At 42.2% G+C, this 20,227-nt stretch overlaps 1 protein-coding gene across 3 annotated transcripts in view; it reads right to left on the bottom strand.

Moving 5' to 3' along the window:
- Window positions 1–20,227, bottom strand: part of TLR3 (toll like receptor 3) — a 65,411-nt gene that overhangs the window by 14,934 nt on the left and 30,250 nt on the right. For all 3 annotated transcript variants that reach the window (XM_077477348.1, XM_077477347.1, XM_077477349.1), the window contains exons 2-3: window positions 10,568–11,018; window positions 8,779–8,970 (exon numbers count right to left, since the gene is read on the bottom strand). In XM_077477348.1, coding sequence (XP_077333474.1) covers window positions 8,779–8,970; window positions 10,568–11,018 — 643 coding nt within the window. The remainder of the gene's footprint in view (window positions 1–8,778; window positions 8,971–10,567; window positions 11,019–20,227) is intronic.

Here is a 20,227-nt window from a genome sequence, read left to right as displayed (position 1 = left end):
AGAGATAGGCCCCCTAAGCAGCGACGATCACAGGAACAAGATAGTAAGGCTTGCTCATTCGGTAGCAAAGGACATGCAAACAGTCAAAATGTCGTACAAGCTCCTTGTGAGATGGTATGTAACCCCACAAAGAGCACATGGCTATAGAGGAGATAATTCTCCAACTTGCTGGTGAGGCTGTTCTGCACTAGGGACTTTCTCACATCTGTGGTGCGAGTGCCCCAAAATACAAATCTATTGGGACAAAATAATAGAGGCAATTTTCGATATAACGGGTGAAAGGATTAAAAAACAACCATGGATATGTCTGTTCCACAACACAGAGAAGGGGGCGACACAATATAAATTTACTTTAATCCTCCATTTATTGAATGCAGCGAAGGCTCTAATCAAACGTTTATGAAAAACCCAGGAGGCCCCGTCCATGAAAGAGTGGATTGAGAGGGTAGGGTGGATAAGAACTATAGAAGAGTCGATCCACAGGGCAGAGGATATAGGGGGGAAATTCCATAGGATATGGCAACAATGGGTGGCGTTCAGGAAAACAGAGAGGTAGCTGAGATTAATGGAGAGATTGTGGTGAAAGAGAAGGAAGGAGGAGAGTGAGACGGGGTAGGACCGTTTATTTTTGTTTGTTTTTTTTTCTTTCTTCTTTTATGGGGGGGAGGGAAGAGGGAGGGTTAGGGATAAGGAGGTAATAACTGTAATGTTAATAATGAATGTAAAAGATTAAATGTTTTTAAAACACACCAAAACAAGAAAATAAAGAATATATAAAAAAAGGATTGATTCCGAGTATGCGTGTTTGTACTTTCGACTTTTGTGTGACGGATTTGTGTACTAACCATTCGAAAATCTGACGCGGAGCCGTTGTCCACCGGGTTACTAGCCTGCCATCCAACATTTGTTGGCCAAAAATTGGAATACAATTGTCTAAAGGAGCGTACTGACGGTAAGAATTTAGGACAACAGTCTGTCAACAGACAAACCCCTTCCAACAATCAAATCGTGTGTACGAGGCTTAAGACTGGGATGCCATTAAAGTTCATGTGCGTGTAAAGGCAGACATCCCAAAATGTTTGACAATATAGTGTAATTCAAATCTGCTCATTTTTTCCATCTGTTTTTCTGCACGTATGATGTCAACGAGGCCTTAACCATTAGCCGCCCTCCCTATAGCCAAATGACGGCTGCAAAGTGGTTTCAAGATCCTGACTGGGTGTCATATGACGTCCTCAGGATTTTTAGCTGCTGTGTGCGCCCGGGGGCGCGTATCACAGCAATCGTTGTTGCGGGGTGTCAGTCTGACACCCCGCAACTACGATCTCGGTAAAGAGTCTCCGATGGAGACTCTTTACCACGTGATCAGCCGTGTCCAATCATGGCTGATCACAGCGTAAATAGGAAGAGCCGTTGATCTCCTCACCGATCGGCTGCTCCTCTGACAGGGGGGGTCTGTGCTGATCGATTATTAGCGTAGCCCCCCCCCCCCGAGGATGTCCACACTGGACCACCAGGGATGGCCAGCACCAGGTATGCCACCCTAGACCACCAGGGATGCCAGTCAGTGCCCACAATGGATGCCAATCAGTGCCCATAATGGATGCCAATCAGTGCCCAAAATGGGCATCACTGATTGGCATGCATTATTGTTTGGCACTGATTGGCATCCATCAGTACAAAACAATACAATACAATGCCGCCTATCAGTGCCCATCTGTGCCACCTATCAGTGCCCATCCGTGCCACCTATCAGTGCCCATACATGCCGCCTATCAGTGCCCTTCCATGCCCATCTGTGCCGCCTATCTATGCCCATTCATGCTGCCTATCCATGCCAATCCGTGCCAGCTATCAGTGCCAATTTGTGCCACCTATCAGTGTCCATCCGTGTAGCCCATCAGTGCCACCTATCAGTGCCACATATCAGTGCCCCTCAATGCCACCTCATCAGTGCTACTTCATTGGTGCCACCTCATCAGTGCCGCCTTATCAGTGCCCGTCAGTGCAGCCCCATCAGTGAAAGAGAAAATGTACTTATTTACAAAGTTTTGAAACTGAAACAAAAAACATTTTTTTTTTTCAAAATTTTTGGTCTTTTTTTTATTTGTTTAGCAAAAAATAAAAACTGTAGAGGTGATCAAATACCACCAAAAGAAAGCTCTATTTGTGGGAAAAAAATTATAAAAATTTAATTTGGGTACAGTGTAGCATGACCGCGCAATTGTCATTCAAAATGCGACAGCGCTGAAAGCTCAAAATTGGTCTGGGCAAGAAGGTGTTTAAGTGCCCTGTATTGAGGTGGTTAAAGAACAGCAATTGAACAATGTCAGGATGCGCTTATATGTCTGCTAACATATCATTTTTATCTGGTTAGTTCTCAACTTCTCAATTTCAGGCTTTGCTTCCTTCAGAAAACCTAATATGTGGGTAAGATGAACTATGATGCAAATGCCAAATAATACATTTGTATATTGTATCCATGGCAGGAAGTAATCGTGACATAAAAAGTGGAAGTAAATCTTACATACAGACATTGTGATGTTCCCCAGCGCTAAATTTTGCCAGTTGGCAAAAGGAAGCAGATTTCAAGTCTTCTTCTAAAAATACTACATAATCAAGAGCAGAGGTTTCAGTTGCATACATTTTCAAGTAAATGTGGAAGTAATGTAAGATCTGCTTCCACATAGGCTGGATTCACACCTATGCATTTTTAGTGCTTTTTGCAGATTTGTACTACAGAACATGTTCCATAGGAAACCATCGTACATGGACTGTAGTGCAAAATCCAGCCTAAGTGAGCATCCCATATCAACAAGTAGCATAATGGGACATACTGGAAATGCATTTACTTGGGTAATTGAATTCTCCAGCATATAGATAGTACTAGTTGAAGATATATTTTAAATATTGCTAAAACAGTTGGCTATTATTTCTTCTCAGTAGGAAATATCTCACATGCTCACAAAAAATGATTAAAATCACCATCATCACATAGTTACATAGTTAGTCAAGTTGAAAAAAGTCCATCTAGTTCAACCATAAAAAAAAAATATATATATCATACAATCCCATATACCCAATCCTCCACCAACAGTTGAAAAAAACAAGAAAAGCAGGATCCAATTTGCTACAGCAGGGGAAAAAAATCCTCCCTGATCCCTGATCATATGGAAAGGAATGTGCTGATTGTTTTTTTTCCCCCCCAAGAATGAAGGATCAAAGAGCTATTAAAGCAGTTGTAGGACAAGAAACAAAACAAACACCTGTAAGCCAAAAGGCATAATATAATGAGCTAGTATGCACCGCATACTAGCTCATTATGAAATAGTTACATTAGAACAAAGCTCCCACAGGACCACCTAGTCACCTCTGAGTCGACATGTTCCCTCCCAGTTCGCGGCTCCGGTGCTGTGAGTGGCTGGAGCAGAGATGATGTCACTCCGGCGCACCAGTCCAGCAAGTTTCGGCATGATATGCCGGACCTTCACTGCGCATGCGCCACTGACGTCAGCGGTTGCATGCAAGGTGATAATCACCTCAACCATACAGGTTGAGGAGATATTGAGGAGATATTCATTTTACCTACAGGTAAGCCTTATTATAGACTTACCTGTAGGTATAAATGACGAACCGGATAATACAACCGATTTAAACCTAAAACCAAAAAATTGTCATACTGCAGCTTACCAATTCTTAGATGTGGTGGCAGCTTTTTTTTTTTTATTTAGGTTTTCTTTCTTTTTTTTCACCTAGTGATTTGGCCAATAAGTTTGTTGTTTTTCAAAAGAACAAGCTGTCCTATAGATGTAGCAGATAGAGGGTTGAGGCAAACCATTCCCCATTGACAGGGGTGCTTACAATCAACAGCTTTTATTTATGTAAAACCTTTCTCCCAAAGAGAAAAAAATAACTTGCTGTAACTGCTTAAAATGCGTTAACTGGAGTTTGGTTAATGCATTGAAACCTGCTACCAGATTGAAATTTAGTGGCACAATGCCCAAAATTTACTGGCACCGCCAAGTTTTTACTGACATTTGCCAAAAGTTTGGAAATGTTACAGTTTTAAGTACAAATTTCAGTATGTAAGCTACAAACAAGTTCAATATGCAATTAGCAATTTGAATTAAAGGATTTGCAAAGTCAGAAGGTTTTTTATCTTAATGCATTCTATGCATTACGATAAAAGGCCTTCTATGTGCAGCAGCTGCCCCAGCACCCCCTAATACTTAGCTGAGCCCCATCTCTGTCCAGTGATGTCCATGAGTGTCTCAGCCAGCTGAGACTTTCCCTCCTGATTGGCTGAGACACAGCAGCAGTGCCATTGGTCCCCGCTGCTGTCAATCAAATTCAGACAACCAATCAGGAGAGAGAGGGACGCAGCTCTGTGTCTAAATGGACACAGGGAGCTGTGGCTCAGCTCGGGAGCCCCCATAGCAAGCTGCTTGCTGTGGGGGCACTGAATAGGAGGGAGGGGCCAGGAGAGCAGAAGAGGGACCTGAGAGGAGGATCCGGGCTGCTCTGAGCAAATCCACTACGCAGCACAGGCAAGTATACCATAGTATGTTTGTTATTATTATTGAAAAGAAAAAAAGAGACTTTACAATCACTTTAAAGTACAGTTAGATAATAAGGCAAAAAATATTTCTTATTTTATGTTTGATCAGATTGCCCCTCCCCCCTTTCCTGGCTCAGGGAGGGCAAGATATGGGGCCTGGGGCCCGCCTGGGCACATATGAAGTTGATACCTGAGTGTCAGTGACAGTCTCCACTCCAGGCAGGCCCCCCTTTAGGAATTGGACTTCATGTGTGTGTGACTTGGGCAGGAACACACATGAAATTAACCCTCACAGTGACATGGACAGATGATGCTGACATCTCACCGACATGACATGTCCCCTCCCGAGTCACAGTGACAGTCTCTCTCCACAGCAGATGGTCCCTTCAGTCCGCCCCACTCCAAACAGCCCTGACACCCCTTTCTCTCAGCTTGCCCTGTTCTCCCCCGCACACAAGTTTTCGCCTCCAGCAGCTCTGCTTGGCTCCCTTGTGTTTTTGTAGTGGCTGGCGGTGGCGGGAGGAAGTGCTCCATGACATTGCACGACACTCAGGCACTGCCTCCGACCAGATCATCTCCTGCTGGCACCGCCCAAACACATTGTAGCAGCCAATCATATGGTCTCGAGCCAAGCATCATAGCCATATTTTTACCTGGCAAACTTTTCCTGCCATGGGCATTTAAAAGCAGGAGAAAAGTGCCCGGATTTTACTGGCTACCTGTAAAAATACTGATGACTGGCAACACTGTCTGCTGGTTGGTCTAACACTACCTTCCTCCAGACTGACAAAGCTGCAGTCCAAAGGTGTCTCTGCTGCTCCTAAATCCAGAGTGTAGCCACTCCAATACAGTTATTGGGTTATTGGCCATATCACAAGGTGAATAAAGAAGGAAAAAGTCTAAAAAATAAAACGAATGTAGCCGTCACATCTAAAGATTGGTAAGCTGTAATATATTAGATTTTTAATTTTAGGGTTAATAAATAAAGTTTTTAGCTGGCCATACATTGATAGTTTTTTTTTTTTTATAAAACACAGATGGATGGATTTCCCACCATGCCTATTGGTTTTTGACATCCATTGTTAAAATACCCTAACAGCGGCTGCATCTGATTAAGGATGGCCATACATGAGACTAGTGGGTTGAATGAAAAAAAACTGTCCCGATTCATGATGTATGGGTGAATGCTTTCCGCTGTGTCTTTGTATTCTGACGGTGGGGAGACTGAAAACCGCCCTGTCCGCCACCGGCTCAGCGGGGACAACGGAGCGATCCCCGCTGAGCAAGCGGATCATCCCAGGGCAGATCATTACTGATCCGTCCTGTGTGAAAGGGGCCTTAAGCTCAAAGGAAGTGAGTTGAATGATGCTGCACATTACACTGAGGACATCTTGTGGTGCAAAAGAAGTACTGCGGGGGAAATCTCTAGATTCAAGCTGAATATTGCAGCAACAACTGCAAGGTTTAAATTTTAATGGGCTGTTTATCTTTATTTTTTTATTTTATTTTGCTTTAGTTCTGTTTTAATATAATAAAGAAAACTATAGAAGAGGAAGCTTGTACTAATATGCAAGTCAAGTCAAATATTTTAACGGAACCATTGCAAAAACACCTCAACTGTGCTCCTTGAAAATACCTATATTTCTGCTTTAAGACAAAAGAAAGTCTTGAAGCTGCAAGAGGAAATCAGCTTCCAAGGGCTTTTCTGCAGAAATATCAGCTATGTGCAGGGGAACTTACAATGATTTATTTAGATTATATTTACTATCCTAAACACACCCTTTTACATAATCAATCCTAATGTTTTATGTCACTGCCTTTTAACAGACATCATGAATAAAGCTAACTGTTTGACAAGCCTCTGATGGAAGCAGATTTTTCAGTTCTATAAAAAACATAAAACTTAAAACCACAACAGTAAAATCAGTCTGTATATGTAGTACAGTGTGCTTGTTATACTCACTGTGGAACCTAAGGGGTTAATCCTCTGCATTGTGTAAAAAGGCTGTTTGATACTATCTTCTCTGATCCTCCCCTTCTTCCACAGTCCCTAATATACCTGCTGATAGAACAGAGCCTTCGCGGCACTCTGCACATGTTTAGGTTTAGGTGTGTATTGCTAGACTGTTTTTTTTTCCTTGGGAGGGTGCATGTGATCAGCACAGGGCCAATCAGCACTGTCCAGACAGAGGGTCTGGGTTCTGCAGCCTCATAGGACAATCGGGGGGAAAATGAAAACTCCTCCTACAAGCTTTAACCAAGAACTGATAGAAGTCACAAGACTGCTATATACTGCTGATGAAAAAAGGTGTTTAGCTGTTTATATTTACTAAAATAACATGTTCTGTGTACTGTGGAAGACCATATCTAGTGAATGCAGGATCCTGGGTTTAGTAACACTTTAATTTCAATCACTTCAATCGCAGATTTAGCATTCAGTCGCAGACTCTTTTCAGACAGTTGTATTCATTTTTGTGACAGATCCCCTTTAATGCTAAATAAAAATACCTTAGTATGGCATAGACAATTATATATACAGTGCCTTGCGAAAGTATTCGGCCCCCTTGAACTTTTCAACCTTTTGCCACATTTCAGGCTTTAAACATAAAGATATAAAATTTAAATTTTTTGTGAAGAATCACCAACAAGTGGGACACAATTGTGAAGTGGAACGAAATCTATAGGATATTTTAAACTTTTTTAGCAAATTAAAAACTGAAAAGTGGTGCGTGCAAAATTATTCGGCCCCTTTACTTTCAGTGCAGCAAACTCACTCCAGAAGTTCAGCGAGGATCTCTGAATGATCCAATGTTGTCCTAAATGACTGATGGTGATAAATAGAATCCACCTGTGTGTAATCAAGTCTCTGTATAAATGCACCTGCTCTGTGATAGTCTCAGGGTTCTGTTGAAAGCGCAGAGAGCATCATGAAGACCAAGGAACACACCAGGCAGGTCCGTAATACTGTTGTGGAGAAGTTTAAATCCGGATTTGGATACAAAAAGATTTCCCAAGCTTTAAACATCTCAAGGAGCACTGTGCAAGCGATCATTTTGAAATGGAAGGAGTATCAGACCACTGCAAATCTACCAAGACCTGGCCGTCCCTCTAAACTTTCAGCTCAGACAAGGAGAAGACTGATCAGAGATGCAGCCAAGAGGCCCATGATCACTCTGGATGAACTGCAGAGAACTACAGCTGAGGTGGGAGAGTCTGTCCATAGGACAACAATCAGTGGTACACTGCACAAATCTGGCCTTTATAGAAGAGTGGCAAGAAGAAAGCCATTTCTCAAAGATATCCATAAAAAGTCTTGTCTAAAGTTTGCCACAAGCCACCTGGGAGACACACCAAACATGTGGAAGAAGGTGCTCTGGTCAGATGAAACCAAAATCAAACTTTTTGCCCACAATGCAAAACGATATGTTTGGTGTAAAAGCAACACAGCTCATCACCCTCAACACACCATCCCCACTGTCAAACATGGTGGTGGCAGCATCATGGTTTGGGCCTGCTTTTCTTCAGCAGGGACAGGGAAGATGGTTAAAATTGAGGGGAAAATGGATGCAGCCAAATACAGGACCATTCTGGATGAAAACCTGTTGGAGTCTGCAAAAGACCTGAAACTGGGACGGAGATTTATCTTCCAACAAGACAATCATCCCAAGCATACAGCAAAATCTACAAAGGAATGGTTCACAAATAAACGTATCCAGGTATTAGAATGGCCAAGTCAAAGTTCAGACCTGAATCCTATCGAGAATCTGTGGAAAGAGCTGAAAACTGCTGTTCACAAATGCTCTCCATCCAACCTCACTGAGCTCGAGCTGTTTTGCAAGGAAGAATGGGCAAGAATTTCAGTTTCTCAATGTGCAAAACTGATAGAGACATACCCCAAGTGACTTGCAGCTGTAATCGCAGCAAAAGGTGGCTCTACAAAGTATTAACGCAAGGGGGCCGAATAATTTTGCACGCCCCACTTTTCATTTTTTTATTAGTTAAAAAAGTTTCAAAAATCCAATAGATTTTGTTACACTTCACAATTGTGTCCCACTTGTTGGTGATTCTTCACAAAAAATAAAATTTTTATATCTTTGAAGCCTGAAATGTGACAAAAGGTTGAAAAGTTCAAGGGGGCCGAATACTTTCGCAAGGCACTGTATATATCAATGATGTAGGACTGATGGTTACCCCCATATTATAAACAAATAATGTCTCACATTGTGGACGGGATTGGATGATAGATCCAGCTTCTGTACGGAGTTGTTTCCAAGGAATGCCAAAGCTTCTTTTCTTAGTTCATTGATCAGGTTATGAGAAAAGGAAAGTTCTTCAAGATTTGATAGCTGTTCTGTATCTCCCAAGGCCATAGATGTCATCTTGTTGTGAGACATATCAAGAATTTTTAAACTCTGCATACAAAATGGAAAACATAAATTAGTGTTTGCGCATTCAAGTTTTCTTGTAACTAAAATATATTTTTTGGGCCCATTCTGCACTTTGTTGTGGTGCATTAACAAACTAAAATTTTCAGTGGACTGCCAACACAACACAACACATGGTAGAGCTGTACGATTCTGGCCAAAATGAGAATCATGATTTTTTTGCTTAAAATAAAAAGATCACGATTCTCGCAACGTAAAATCTTTCACATTATACATAAAAAATGGCCTAACTTTACTGGTTAGTTTTTTTTTTTTCATTCGTAATTTTTTCCAAAAAAATTGCCTTTGAAAGACCACTGCGCAAATACAGTGTGACATAAAATATTGCAACAACCACCATTTTATTCTCTATGGTCTCTACTAAGTAATTTTCTAGCAAAAAAACAAATTATTTTAACTTGGAATCAACAAATGGCAGAAAAAGGTTTAGTGTTTAAGTGGTTAAACTTTTTTTACTTACACCCAAAGTAGAGCTGCACGATCCTGGCCAAAATGTGAATTACAATTTTATTTATTTATTTATTTTATGAGTTGAGTTGAGAGGAATCTTAATATAGCGTGGTCTTACCCCGAAGGGTCCCGACGCACATAGCAAAGATCCTGGAAAGAGGGGGTTGAGGGATCAGAAGCAGCAGAAGGGTAGAAAAAAGCGTAATGGGGGGCGATTAGCGACTTATAGCGGGGTTACAATATTGTCACTTTGCCTGGAACCAGTGACACTAATACAGTGATCAGTGCTAAAAATATGCAGTGTCACTGGACTAATGACACTGGCTGGGAAGAGGTTGAACATCTAGGGCAATCAAAGGGTTAACTGTGTGCCTAGCCAGTGTTTGTGTTTACTACGTGTGCTGCTTTTACTAGTTTACGAGATGGATTTGAGTCCCTGCTTTGCAGGAACACAGAACCCATCCCTTCAACCCCTGTCAGAACAGAACTCTGCCTTGACAGGTACCTGCTCTCACTTCCAGTTGCCTTAGGTGATCAGAAGCAGAAGATCTCCTTCCCCCTCCCTCCTGAAGTCTTCTGGGACACGACATGTTCTAGAAGACTTTGGGACCAGTCACAGAGTGCAACGCCGCTCATGCATGCGCAGTGGGCACCCTGGCGTGAAGCCGCAAGCTGTCACAGCCGGGTGCCCATAATAAAGATGCCAGCACCGCCAAGGGAGGACAAAAGGTGAAAAAAGCAGGGGTGAGTACACCGCTGGATCGTGGGACAGGTGAGCGTGTGTTTATTAAATGTCAGCAGCTACAGTTTTTGTAGCTGCTGAGTTTTAATAACCACAAAAATAACTGGAACTCCACTTTAAGTACTTCCTGTACTGAATGTAAGAGGATCTCTCTCCAAAGTGAGGGGGAACGTGACAATTGTCACTGGTATAAGTGTCCTCATGGAAGATTTCTTTTTCAAGAGACAACTGTAAAGCTTTGGATTTCCCATCTCTAGACACATCTCTCAATAGCAAAGAGAGAGCAATAAACAGCTGATGGAGTTCCAGGCTTATTAAAGTAAAAAAGTGATGGTTTTAGATATACGGTACATACATCATAACAAAATGTACCTGCAGGCTTTTAAAAGGGTTTCCCGTTATGTCTTTCACTCCATTAGAACTCAGGTGTAGTTCAGTAAGGTTTGTGCAGGACAAGAAGGCCTTTTCTAAAATCTTGGTGAACTCGTTATGATCTAGATTCAGTATCCTCAATAAAGGCAACCGTTCACATAATTCTGGCTCCAGAATATGGAGACTGTTATAGCCAACATTTAGATGTTCAAGCTGGTCATATCTGGAGAGATTGGCTGCAGGTAATTGCTTTAGGCGATTGTGGGACAAATCTAGAACTTTGATGTTGACAGGGAGGTCAGAAGGTATGGTGAACAGTTCCAGATGGCTGCAGTCAGCTTTGTCTTGAAAGACCCTGCAGCGATTTGCAGCACAGACAGGGGAAAGACTTATTGTGTTCAATGTCCATAATACAAATACCCAGGCGAAATAAGGCATTTTCATTTTCTTTCTGTAAAATAAAGAATTTCAGTTAATTGTTATAATCTTACAAACAAGAATGTTTCAAAGACCAAATATTTGCTGGTGAATGGCTTTAAAGAGCAATCCTAGGAAAAAAGTGGAATCAATCAGTAAATCAGTGTGCAAGGCAGTTTTTATAGTACAATATGGATGCCAAGTACTTACCTCTTGTTGGATAACTGAAAATCAAGCCTCCAGAAAGAATCACAATGCCAAAACATTGGTCAGGTGGCATCTGCTAGCACAAAGGTTACATTTTTCAACATTTACAACACCTCTTGTTGGATATGTCAAAGAGAAATCAGTTCTCTTACCAGAGGCAGGTGTTTTTTTCAATGGGAACTCAGGGAAAGCAGTTCCGGCACCTCTAGTGCTGAATGTACAGTAATATAATGCCAAGGAGTTCTGGGGCGTGCTGGAGAGTCTACTGATGCTGGCTACTGTAAAATCTATTGTTGCTGGGGAGTATTTTGTTGGCAGGGGCCCATTGTTGCTGGGGGGGATCTGTTGTTGCTGGGGGGTCTATAGTTGCTGGGAGAGACCTATCGTTGCTAGAGATATTTATTGTTCCTGGGAGGTGTATATGTTTTCTTGAGTAATCTATTGTTGCTGGGGAGGGGGGTTCTTTTGTTGCTAGCTGCAGGGAACCTGTTTTACCGCCTTGTATTAACAAATTCCATACAAACTAAATAGCACCAAAAATTATACTTGGTTCTGTATTTTATAAAAGGGGCAGTACTGGGAGATGGGTAAGGTGTGGAACCAAGAAATGGTGTTTGGAGGTGGGTAGGAAGCGGGGATAAGGAATGACTTGGAAGGGGTTAGTAACCGCACCTATTCTCCTGAGAAAAAAAGCCCTGCCCATGACCAATTCTACAACACTGGTCATGTAGTTTCTGCTGATGGAGAGGGTAAATGTTAAAGCAGAGTTACTGTCATCTAAAACAGGGAGGTCAATCATTCTAAACAAAGGGCCAGTTTACTGTCCTTCAAAACTTAGGGGGGCCGGACTGTATCCAGTAGGAGGAATAGTGACACCATTGTTGGTGTCAGCGGAAAGAATAATGCCCCATCATTGGCGTTAATGGGAGGAATAGTTCCCCATCATTGGTGTCTGTGGGAAGAATAGTGTCCCATTGTTGGTGTCAGTAGGAGGAATAGTGTCCCATCATTGGTGTCAGTGGGAGTCCAGGAGAGCAACAGCACTGAGATGCAAAAACTGTTTTCTAAAATAAAAAAAAAACATGGAAATTGTTCATGATGCAAAGTGCTTTAAAAAACAAAATGTTATAGAGTTAGGGCTTACATCTTAATTTACCCGTCATCAAATCCTTGAAGCAGTATTAAATCCAAAAGCAAACAAACATTTATTATTTTGCAGCTTAAACATTCTTAGATGTGATGGCTGCATTTTTTTTTTTTTTCAGGCTCTCTTTCTTCTAGTTTTCCCCGATGATCTGGCCAGTAAGTCTGTTGTTTTTCAAAAGAACAAGCTCTCTTGGGGATAAATTAGTTACAGCGATGAGGCAAAACATTCAATGCTAACAGGGGTGCTTACAGTTGTCCGTTTTATTCATTTATATAAAATCTTTATCCCAAAAGAAAAACAAACTGTTGTCATAACTGCATATATAGTGTTAGCTGGAGTTTAACTTCAATTTGTTAGTGTATTAAGATAGTACATCTAATGCCGCATAAACACAAGCGGAATGTCCAATAGAAAAAGTCAGATGGAAGCTGGTCATCGTATATTCCGATTGTGTGTATGCCTCATCTGACTTTTTTTTTTTTACGAAAATTCTGACGGACCTAGAAATAGAACATGTTTTAAATATTTTCGACTGAACCAATTTCTATCAGGAAAACCGTTGTATGCTGTTCCGACAGACCAAAAACGACGCATGCTCTGAAGTAAGTATGAGATGGAAGCACTCGGTGTGGTAAAACTAGCGCTTGTATTGGAGCTAGCACATTCCTCACACTGCTAATTCTGTGATCTTTTTAATGCAGCGCATTCTTTTTTTCTTTATAATGCTGGAAGAATTAAGTTGTTTTGCTGCTCATATTCAAAGAGTTCTCACAAACTTATTTCTTCATTATTTATCCTCATCTCATGACTAATTCTATTTTTTAAAAGCCCGATCTCCATAATAATGCTTACAATTATTTTTTATACTCATCTTTTATAATTTTTTATTTCATCAAGATTTATTTTACGATTTTTTTGGAGTGCCATATTACCACAATAACATTATTATCTTATATTTTTTATTAACCTCAAGGAGGTTGGTGTCCCTTGTTAATTTGACATTGTATTTTTGAAATGTACCTGCCTACTCACAAACTGTCCTTTTTGAATAAAAACACATAGGAACGTATTTTGTAAAAATAAAATATCCATTTATTCTGGGTAACAAAATAAAGAGGAAGTCAACCCTGGACAAACTATTGGAATTTGCAAAGCCCTTTAGCCCAGAGGGCACACATCAAGTCTGTGGAAAAGAAAATTGGTAGTTTGAGGAGTCCATATAATAGGGAGCACAATCTGGTCCAGGAATCCCAGAGATCAGGACCAGCAGCAGATGACATATCTGTCCCCAGTTTGTGGTACTACCACAGCCTGCGTCTTCTGTCAGACCAGACTGAACCCAGGCTATCACTTTCTTCTCTTCCCTGCAGACTTCCCTGCAGCCTTCTTTGGAGGCTGTGGCTCTGGTGGTGGACTTGTGGCAGGAGGAGGATGAGGAGGAGGTTGGGCGAGCTCACATATGTGGCTGTCAGCTGGCCCCTCAATCCCTTCTGAAGGGCATCAGAAAAAAATCCCTCACAGAGGAGGCATTGGCCCTTCTCCAATTCCAGCAACCTGGTGGCTAGATAGCAGCCACAGGCTTCTTCAGCGTTGGGAGGGGGGGGGCTCCTGAGGAAATGGCTGGCTTCCCTAATGAGGCCCAGTGCTGCCTCCTCCATCATTGTCCCCTTCCTGGGCCTTTTGGTGGTAAGGCAGAAGGGAGGCACCTGGGATTGGGTGAGGCTTCTACTGGGGTCAGCCATCTCCTGGCTGACACTGGGCACAGCCTCCTCCTGGCTGACATTGGGCATGGCCTCCTCCTGGCTGCCACTGGGAACGGCCTCCTCCTGGCTGCCACTGGGCATGGTCGCCTCCTAGCTGACGCTTTCCAGACCCTCCTCCTGGCTGAACTCATCCTGTGTATAAAAAAGGGACATATTTGTAGTTTTTGCTTCATCAATCAATCACACACAATTTTCAGCTTACCACTTGCAAATTGAATGTTAATAAATAGAAAAGACTATCATTCTGACCGCAGCATTTTTCAAGCTGGACCCAAACATTTTTGGCCACTACTGTCTAATGATATGTATACATCATTTTTTCGATAGAATCATTGATTTTTAATCAATTATGACATCTAGTTAACATCATTAATATTAGGACAATAAATATGTCAAAAAATAATATACCTGGCTCCAGCTGGGCGCATCCACTTCTTCCAGGATGGAAGGCCCAAGTTGTTCCTCGTCAGCCTCTGCTGGGGTTGAGGGAAGGGTGGAGGGAAGACTGCAGGGAAGGGTCGAAAGAGATTCCCTGGCTTCAGTCTGGTCGTCTAGAAACCGCTGTTTGTTGAAGTACCACAGCCTGGGGACATAAACCTTCTCTGCTGATGCTCCTGATCAGGGTGATTTCTGGATCTTATTATGCTCCTTTATATACATGTTCCTCAAGATCCCAATTTTATTTTCCAAAAACGTCATGTTTGCTTCGGGGACCCGAGTCTTCATAAATTACAGAAGTTTCTCCAGCGATGACCTCCTAGCTTGTTTATTATAATATAAACTGTGTTTCACCTCCCACAAATTCCTCATCTCCCTGTATGTGTCTATGAAACTGCCCATTAATTCTGGGTCCTTAAACTGATTCATCTTTGCTGTAAGACAATACACAAGACAAAAACAATAATGTCAGCCTAAACTCTCATTATCTTATCCCAATATAGCCCTCAATCTTGAAGCAGTATAGGCCACTGTGATGGGCCAAGTTAAAATTTTACCTTTGTTTAGCACGCTCGCCACTTCCGTTCATTCGTCCTACACACAGATCGTACATACGACGCATGTTAGCTTTATATACACTGCGCATGCATGAAACTCCACCCACCCCCTGATGTTCTTTTTCATGAATATTCCCGCCCCTTCTCTCTTCGGTACGCAGTAGAAGCAACATGGTGGAGACACAGGTGGTTGAAAATTATCCCACTAGCAAGGAGGAAAGCCTGGAGCCCCAAACGTCTGGATCCAGGAGAAGGAGATTTAAGGCCTCCAACATGGCCTTTGAAGAAATGGTGGAGATGGTGGACATCTGGCAGAGGAAGGATTATGATGGGAAACATGGGCCGTACACCCATCACAATTTTTGCAAAGACCAAATCATGACAACAGTCGTGAACACTCTGGAGCAGAATTTTGGGGTACGACGCTCCAAAGACCAATTAAGGAAACGCTGGTCCAACCTTAAACTAAGGGAGCTGGATCAGTATCGAAGAATAAAGAAGGTGCTTCAAAAAAGTAAGTACTCGTTGTGTGTTCCTATTAGGATTATTAAAGCGGGAGTCCGCCGGGACTCCGCGTTTTTTTTAAAAGCCAGCAGCTACAAATACTGCAGCTGCTGACTTTTAAAATAGTGACACTTACCTGTCCAGCGCGCCCGCGATGTCGGCACCCGAAGCCGATCTGTAGATTGTTTCTCGGGTGCTGACGCCGCCATCTTGGGTATGGGAATCAGGAAATGGAGCCTTTCGGCTTCATTTCCCGGTTCCCTACTGCGCATGCGCGAGCCGCGCTGCGCAATAAGGACGGTCCCCACTGCCTCTGGGATCTGTGTGTTTTCCCAGCAGGCAGCGGGGCACTTGCGGAAAGGGGCGGGCACTTGCGGAAAGGGGCGTAATCTACGCCCCTTTCCGCAGAGAGCTATCCCGGAAGTGGGTGCAGTTACCTGGATTTCTGGACTCAAATATACGTGTGCTAAGTATACCTTTTGTTTTATTCTCATAGGGGAGAAAAGACTCGGACACCACTCAGAGGACACCAGGGACCCCCCACATCACCAACAAGATTGGAAAATCAGCTCAAGCCTTCCCAAGGATCTGGAGGAAGGAGAGGTGGAGGAAGTGGGTGAGATGGGCACCCCAGCAGGTGAGTGTCTGACACCCCAGCTTCAGGTAATCTATGTATGCCTGCATATTTCTAAATACATGTTTTTTAACCAATTTTTAGGTGATGTGCTGGTTGTGGCAGAGGAAGCAGAACCTTTCACTAGGGACAACGCCCAAAGACTCATCCAGGAAATAATACAGTGAAATGGGGAAATCGACAATATTCGAAATAGACTTAATATTATGGAACAGCAAATGAAGAACATGATAGATGTGTTGGGGAGAATCTAAATTTTTTGCTAATCACATCAATTTTTTCCTTTTTTTCGACTCCCCAAAAAAGTTTTTGATTGTACATTTTAAAAGCCAAATTTTGAAGATGCACACGGCGTGGCAACATGTGCTATCTGCCATCAGGGGATCTCAATGTTTTGTGGGTGTAACCCCTTCCTCGTAACTCTAGTAGGTGAGAGAAAGGGGTTGCACCCCCAAAACACGTCCATTCATCCCCCATGATGGGAGATAGCACATTTTGACATTACCCATTTGGACTCCCAATTTGTGTGTATCTTCAAAATTTGGATTTTACAAGGGTGACATCATCCCATCTGATTTACAGCAATATCAAGACATTTTTGACACTATAATGTGTGATATTGCCTTCAGTTTTTAGAAGTTTAACTTTGTAAGTTCCATAGTTTGTGTATGCTATGTTTTAAAACATGCGGAAAAAAAATAAAACTTTTTTTAAAATTTTCCAAACACACATGTGAATGTGCAAAGAGTAATGTGGCTTCTTCTTTCAATGCTCAATACCAGTTTTATAAGTAATTTTGTGTTTACAGTGACAATGGGGCTTATTTACTAAAGGAAAATCCACTACAACTGCACTAGGAGAACCAAGGAGACAGCCAAAAAGAAAAGCAAGCAATAAAGAAATTTCTAGATTTTATCTGAAATTTTTTTTTTTATTAATAAAAATTAGACATTGTCTGGCATTGCAATGGCCCTCCTACCCGTAAAATAATTAACATATTTCTCCCGAACTTCACGGGTGCTTTGGGGTGCCAAGCCAATACGGCCATTATCCAAGCCTGTCAGGGAATTGTCTGTAATAAGTCTGGCCTCAGGCCCAACTGAGGTTAGATAATTCAGTGATTTTTTTCTTAAATAATTGTGCAGTATGCAGCAGCATAGGATGATATGGTTGATTTTGTAGTGCGCCATAAGGATTGCTGTCAGAAACAGGTGGAACCCTGTGGCCATTATCCCGAAGGTATTCTCTTCTGGCTCTAGCCAGCCGGTAGTTAAAAGAAACTATGTGTAAACAAATAACACTGCATAATACAAAAAATATATGAAAAAAATAAAGCTGCCAACACGCTAAAACTAGGATTTCTTTAGCTAGAGAAAATGTCAAAATGTGAAGTGTAAGTGCTCAACTTGTGCTGATATAATATTCAGAGAAGTTTTACAGCATAACATATACAAAAGTGAACAATATACGTGCCCAAAACAACAAAAATATATATATATAAATGACACAAAAAGTGTCAATGTGACTGTGAGTTATATTATAAACCCATATATAAATAACATCTTAAAGCAACAATAAAAGAATTTGTTTATAAGCAATCAAGTCCATATATTAGTGATCATAGATATACGGATATCTCAACAGTAGTGGTAAAAACAGCAAATCCAAATTTGAAGTAACCATAAAACAATTCCACCGTCGTGCCAATCTCACCACCTTACGAAGTACAGGCTTACCGGAAGAAAATGACCCAAATAGACCTATGTCTAGAGTCAACAATAGCTTTGCAGTCCCAGCTGCTGAGGCATTGGGTTCAACATTCCATGTTTGCGTGGATCACAGGATGCATAGTCTTTGCGGTGTAAAGGACTATATATGGTCACTGTGTTTTAGAGAGACAACTCCGGCATCAGCTCGGACATGGAGGACGGAAAGATAAGGCCAAGATAGTGTGATATCGTTTAAAAAAAATTTTTTTTTTAATAAAGAATAAAATATCAAACTCACATTTCCATGGATAAAATAGACATGTCACAAAAAAATGGGCAGTGGTAGAGTCTTCCCCACGCGTTTCGACCTATGGGTCATCATCTGGGGTTGACCACTACCACTGTTACACTGCCGGTAGTTAAAAACCTTCCTTTCCGGGGTCCTTTGGGGGAATGGCCTCACCAGGCGCTCACCCAGACTGAAGGCTTCATCTGCAATAAAGACGAAGGGGAGTCCTTCCACGTTATCCGTATCAGGTGGCAATGTCAGGCCACCAGTCTGGAGACGCTGGTAAAACTCAGTCTAGGCAAAGACTCCTCCATCCGACATTCCGTCCTCATTGAGGAACTCATAGTATGCCGGCACCACCGCCATTAACACTACACTATTAAACCCCTTATAATTATAATAGTAAGACTTCGAATGGGGTGGTGGCACATTGTGGACATGCTTCCCCCTATAGCCCCTCCACAGTTGGGAAAGTCCCAGTGGTCAGAAAAATGGGAGGCCAAAGTCTGCCATTCATGTGGCGTTGAAGGAAAGTGTGGAGTCAAACAGGAAAAAAAATATAAGTACTTTTACACATAACATTGCAAGCAGATTACACAAAAACATTCTTGCACAACATCAGTATAACATTCTAAGGAGTATTTAAAAAGACAAAAATATAAGGCCTACTTATTAGATTCCTCACCCCCTCTGATGGCCCATTGATAAAATTGTATGGGGGGGGGGGGGGGTGAGGTGACTTTGGGAGCCAAAAAAAGCCTCCAGCACTCTGCCTGAATTTAAGGACACACATAACATTTGAACACATTTTAGGGATTGTTTCTGGGAAAGCAGTACAATGGAGTTGACAATATACACTGTTTAAGGGACTAGGTTATAGGTGTATATGGGCCCAGGATAGCATGCTGGGGAGGTTAGTGAAGGCAAATATGCATGTAGGACAAAAAAGGAGCATTAAAAGCTTCCAGCATGCATGAGGATAAAGGGGACATTGACAACATATTCTACAATATTATACATTAGCAAACATTAAATATATATAATGTGATGTTAAAGGAGAAAACTTACTTTAATATAGTCCTTCTGCAGGACTTGAATGATGGCAGAACAGGTCTCTGGAATAATGATCCCCAGAGCCTGGGGGGAGATGCCTGTTGAGAACTTGAGGTCCTGCAGACTTCTCCCAGTCGCCAAGTACCGCAGCGCGACTAGCCTCTGCTCCAGAGTGATGGCTTGCCTCATGCAGGTATCCTGCCTGCTGATATAAGGGGTGAGCAAAGCCAACAGATGAAAAACGGGGTCCGTTATCCTGAGATAATTCCTGAAATCATCAGGATTATTCTCCTGGATCTCACGAAGCAAAGGCATGTGCGAGAATTGGTCACGATGGAGTAACCAATTCTTGGTCCAGGAACTCCTCCTCACCCTGTTCATGGACTGGGCTTGGGTCAAAGTAGGAACCCCAACACCAAGCCCCCACACAGCACAAACTCTTCAACAAGTACGTATGCGCACCATGGTTTCAAAATGGTCAGCTGGTCAGAATGAACTTAACAGAACGCACTGAAGAACAGCAAGGCCTGTGAAAAGCGAGCTGAAAATTAGTAACAAGCGGACAAGAACGTACTGAAAAACAGATACGAACTGACTACATGCATTGAAACCAGATACAAACACACAAGCACAAACTGAACAGCAGTAAAACGATCGGAAAAAAACCTGGAGTCTGAAAAGCGTGAATCGTCTCTAACCAAACTTCTACTAACACGAGATCAGCAGAAGGAGCCCGAAGGGTGGCGCACTGGGTCTTGAACTTCCTTTTTCTAGACCCGTCGTACATGCTGTGCATCACCGTGTTCTTAACGATTGGACTTTGGTGTGATCGTATGTACGCACGACAGTTTCAGCATAACTCCGTCGGAAAAACCTTCAGAGTTTATTCCGGAGGGAAAACCGGTCGTGTGCACACGGTCGGGCCAAGTTGTCTGATTTAGC

This window comes from Lithobates pipiens, unplaced genomic scaffold, assembly GCF_037356315.1.
Source record: "Lithobates pipiens isolate NorthernLeopardFrog02 unplaced genomic scaffold, aLitPip1_a1.2 Scaffold_13, whole genome shotgun sequence".
Lineage (NCBI taxonomy): Eukaryota > Metazoa > Chordata > Amphibia > Anura > Ranidae > Lithobates > Lithobates pipiens.
Note: the sequence above shows the minus strand (reverse complement) of the source record. Positions and strands in the feature narration are given on the sequence as shown.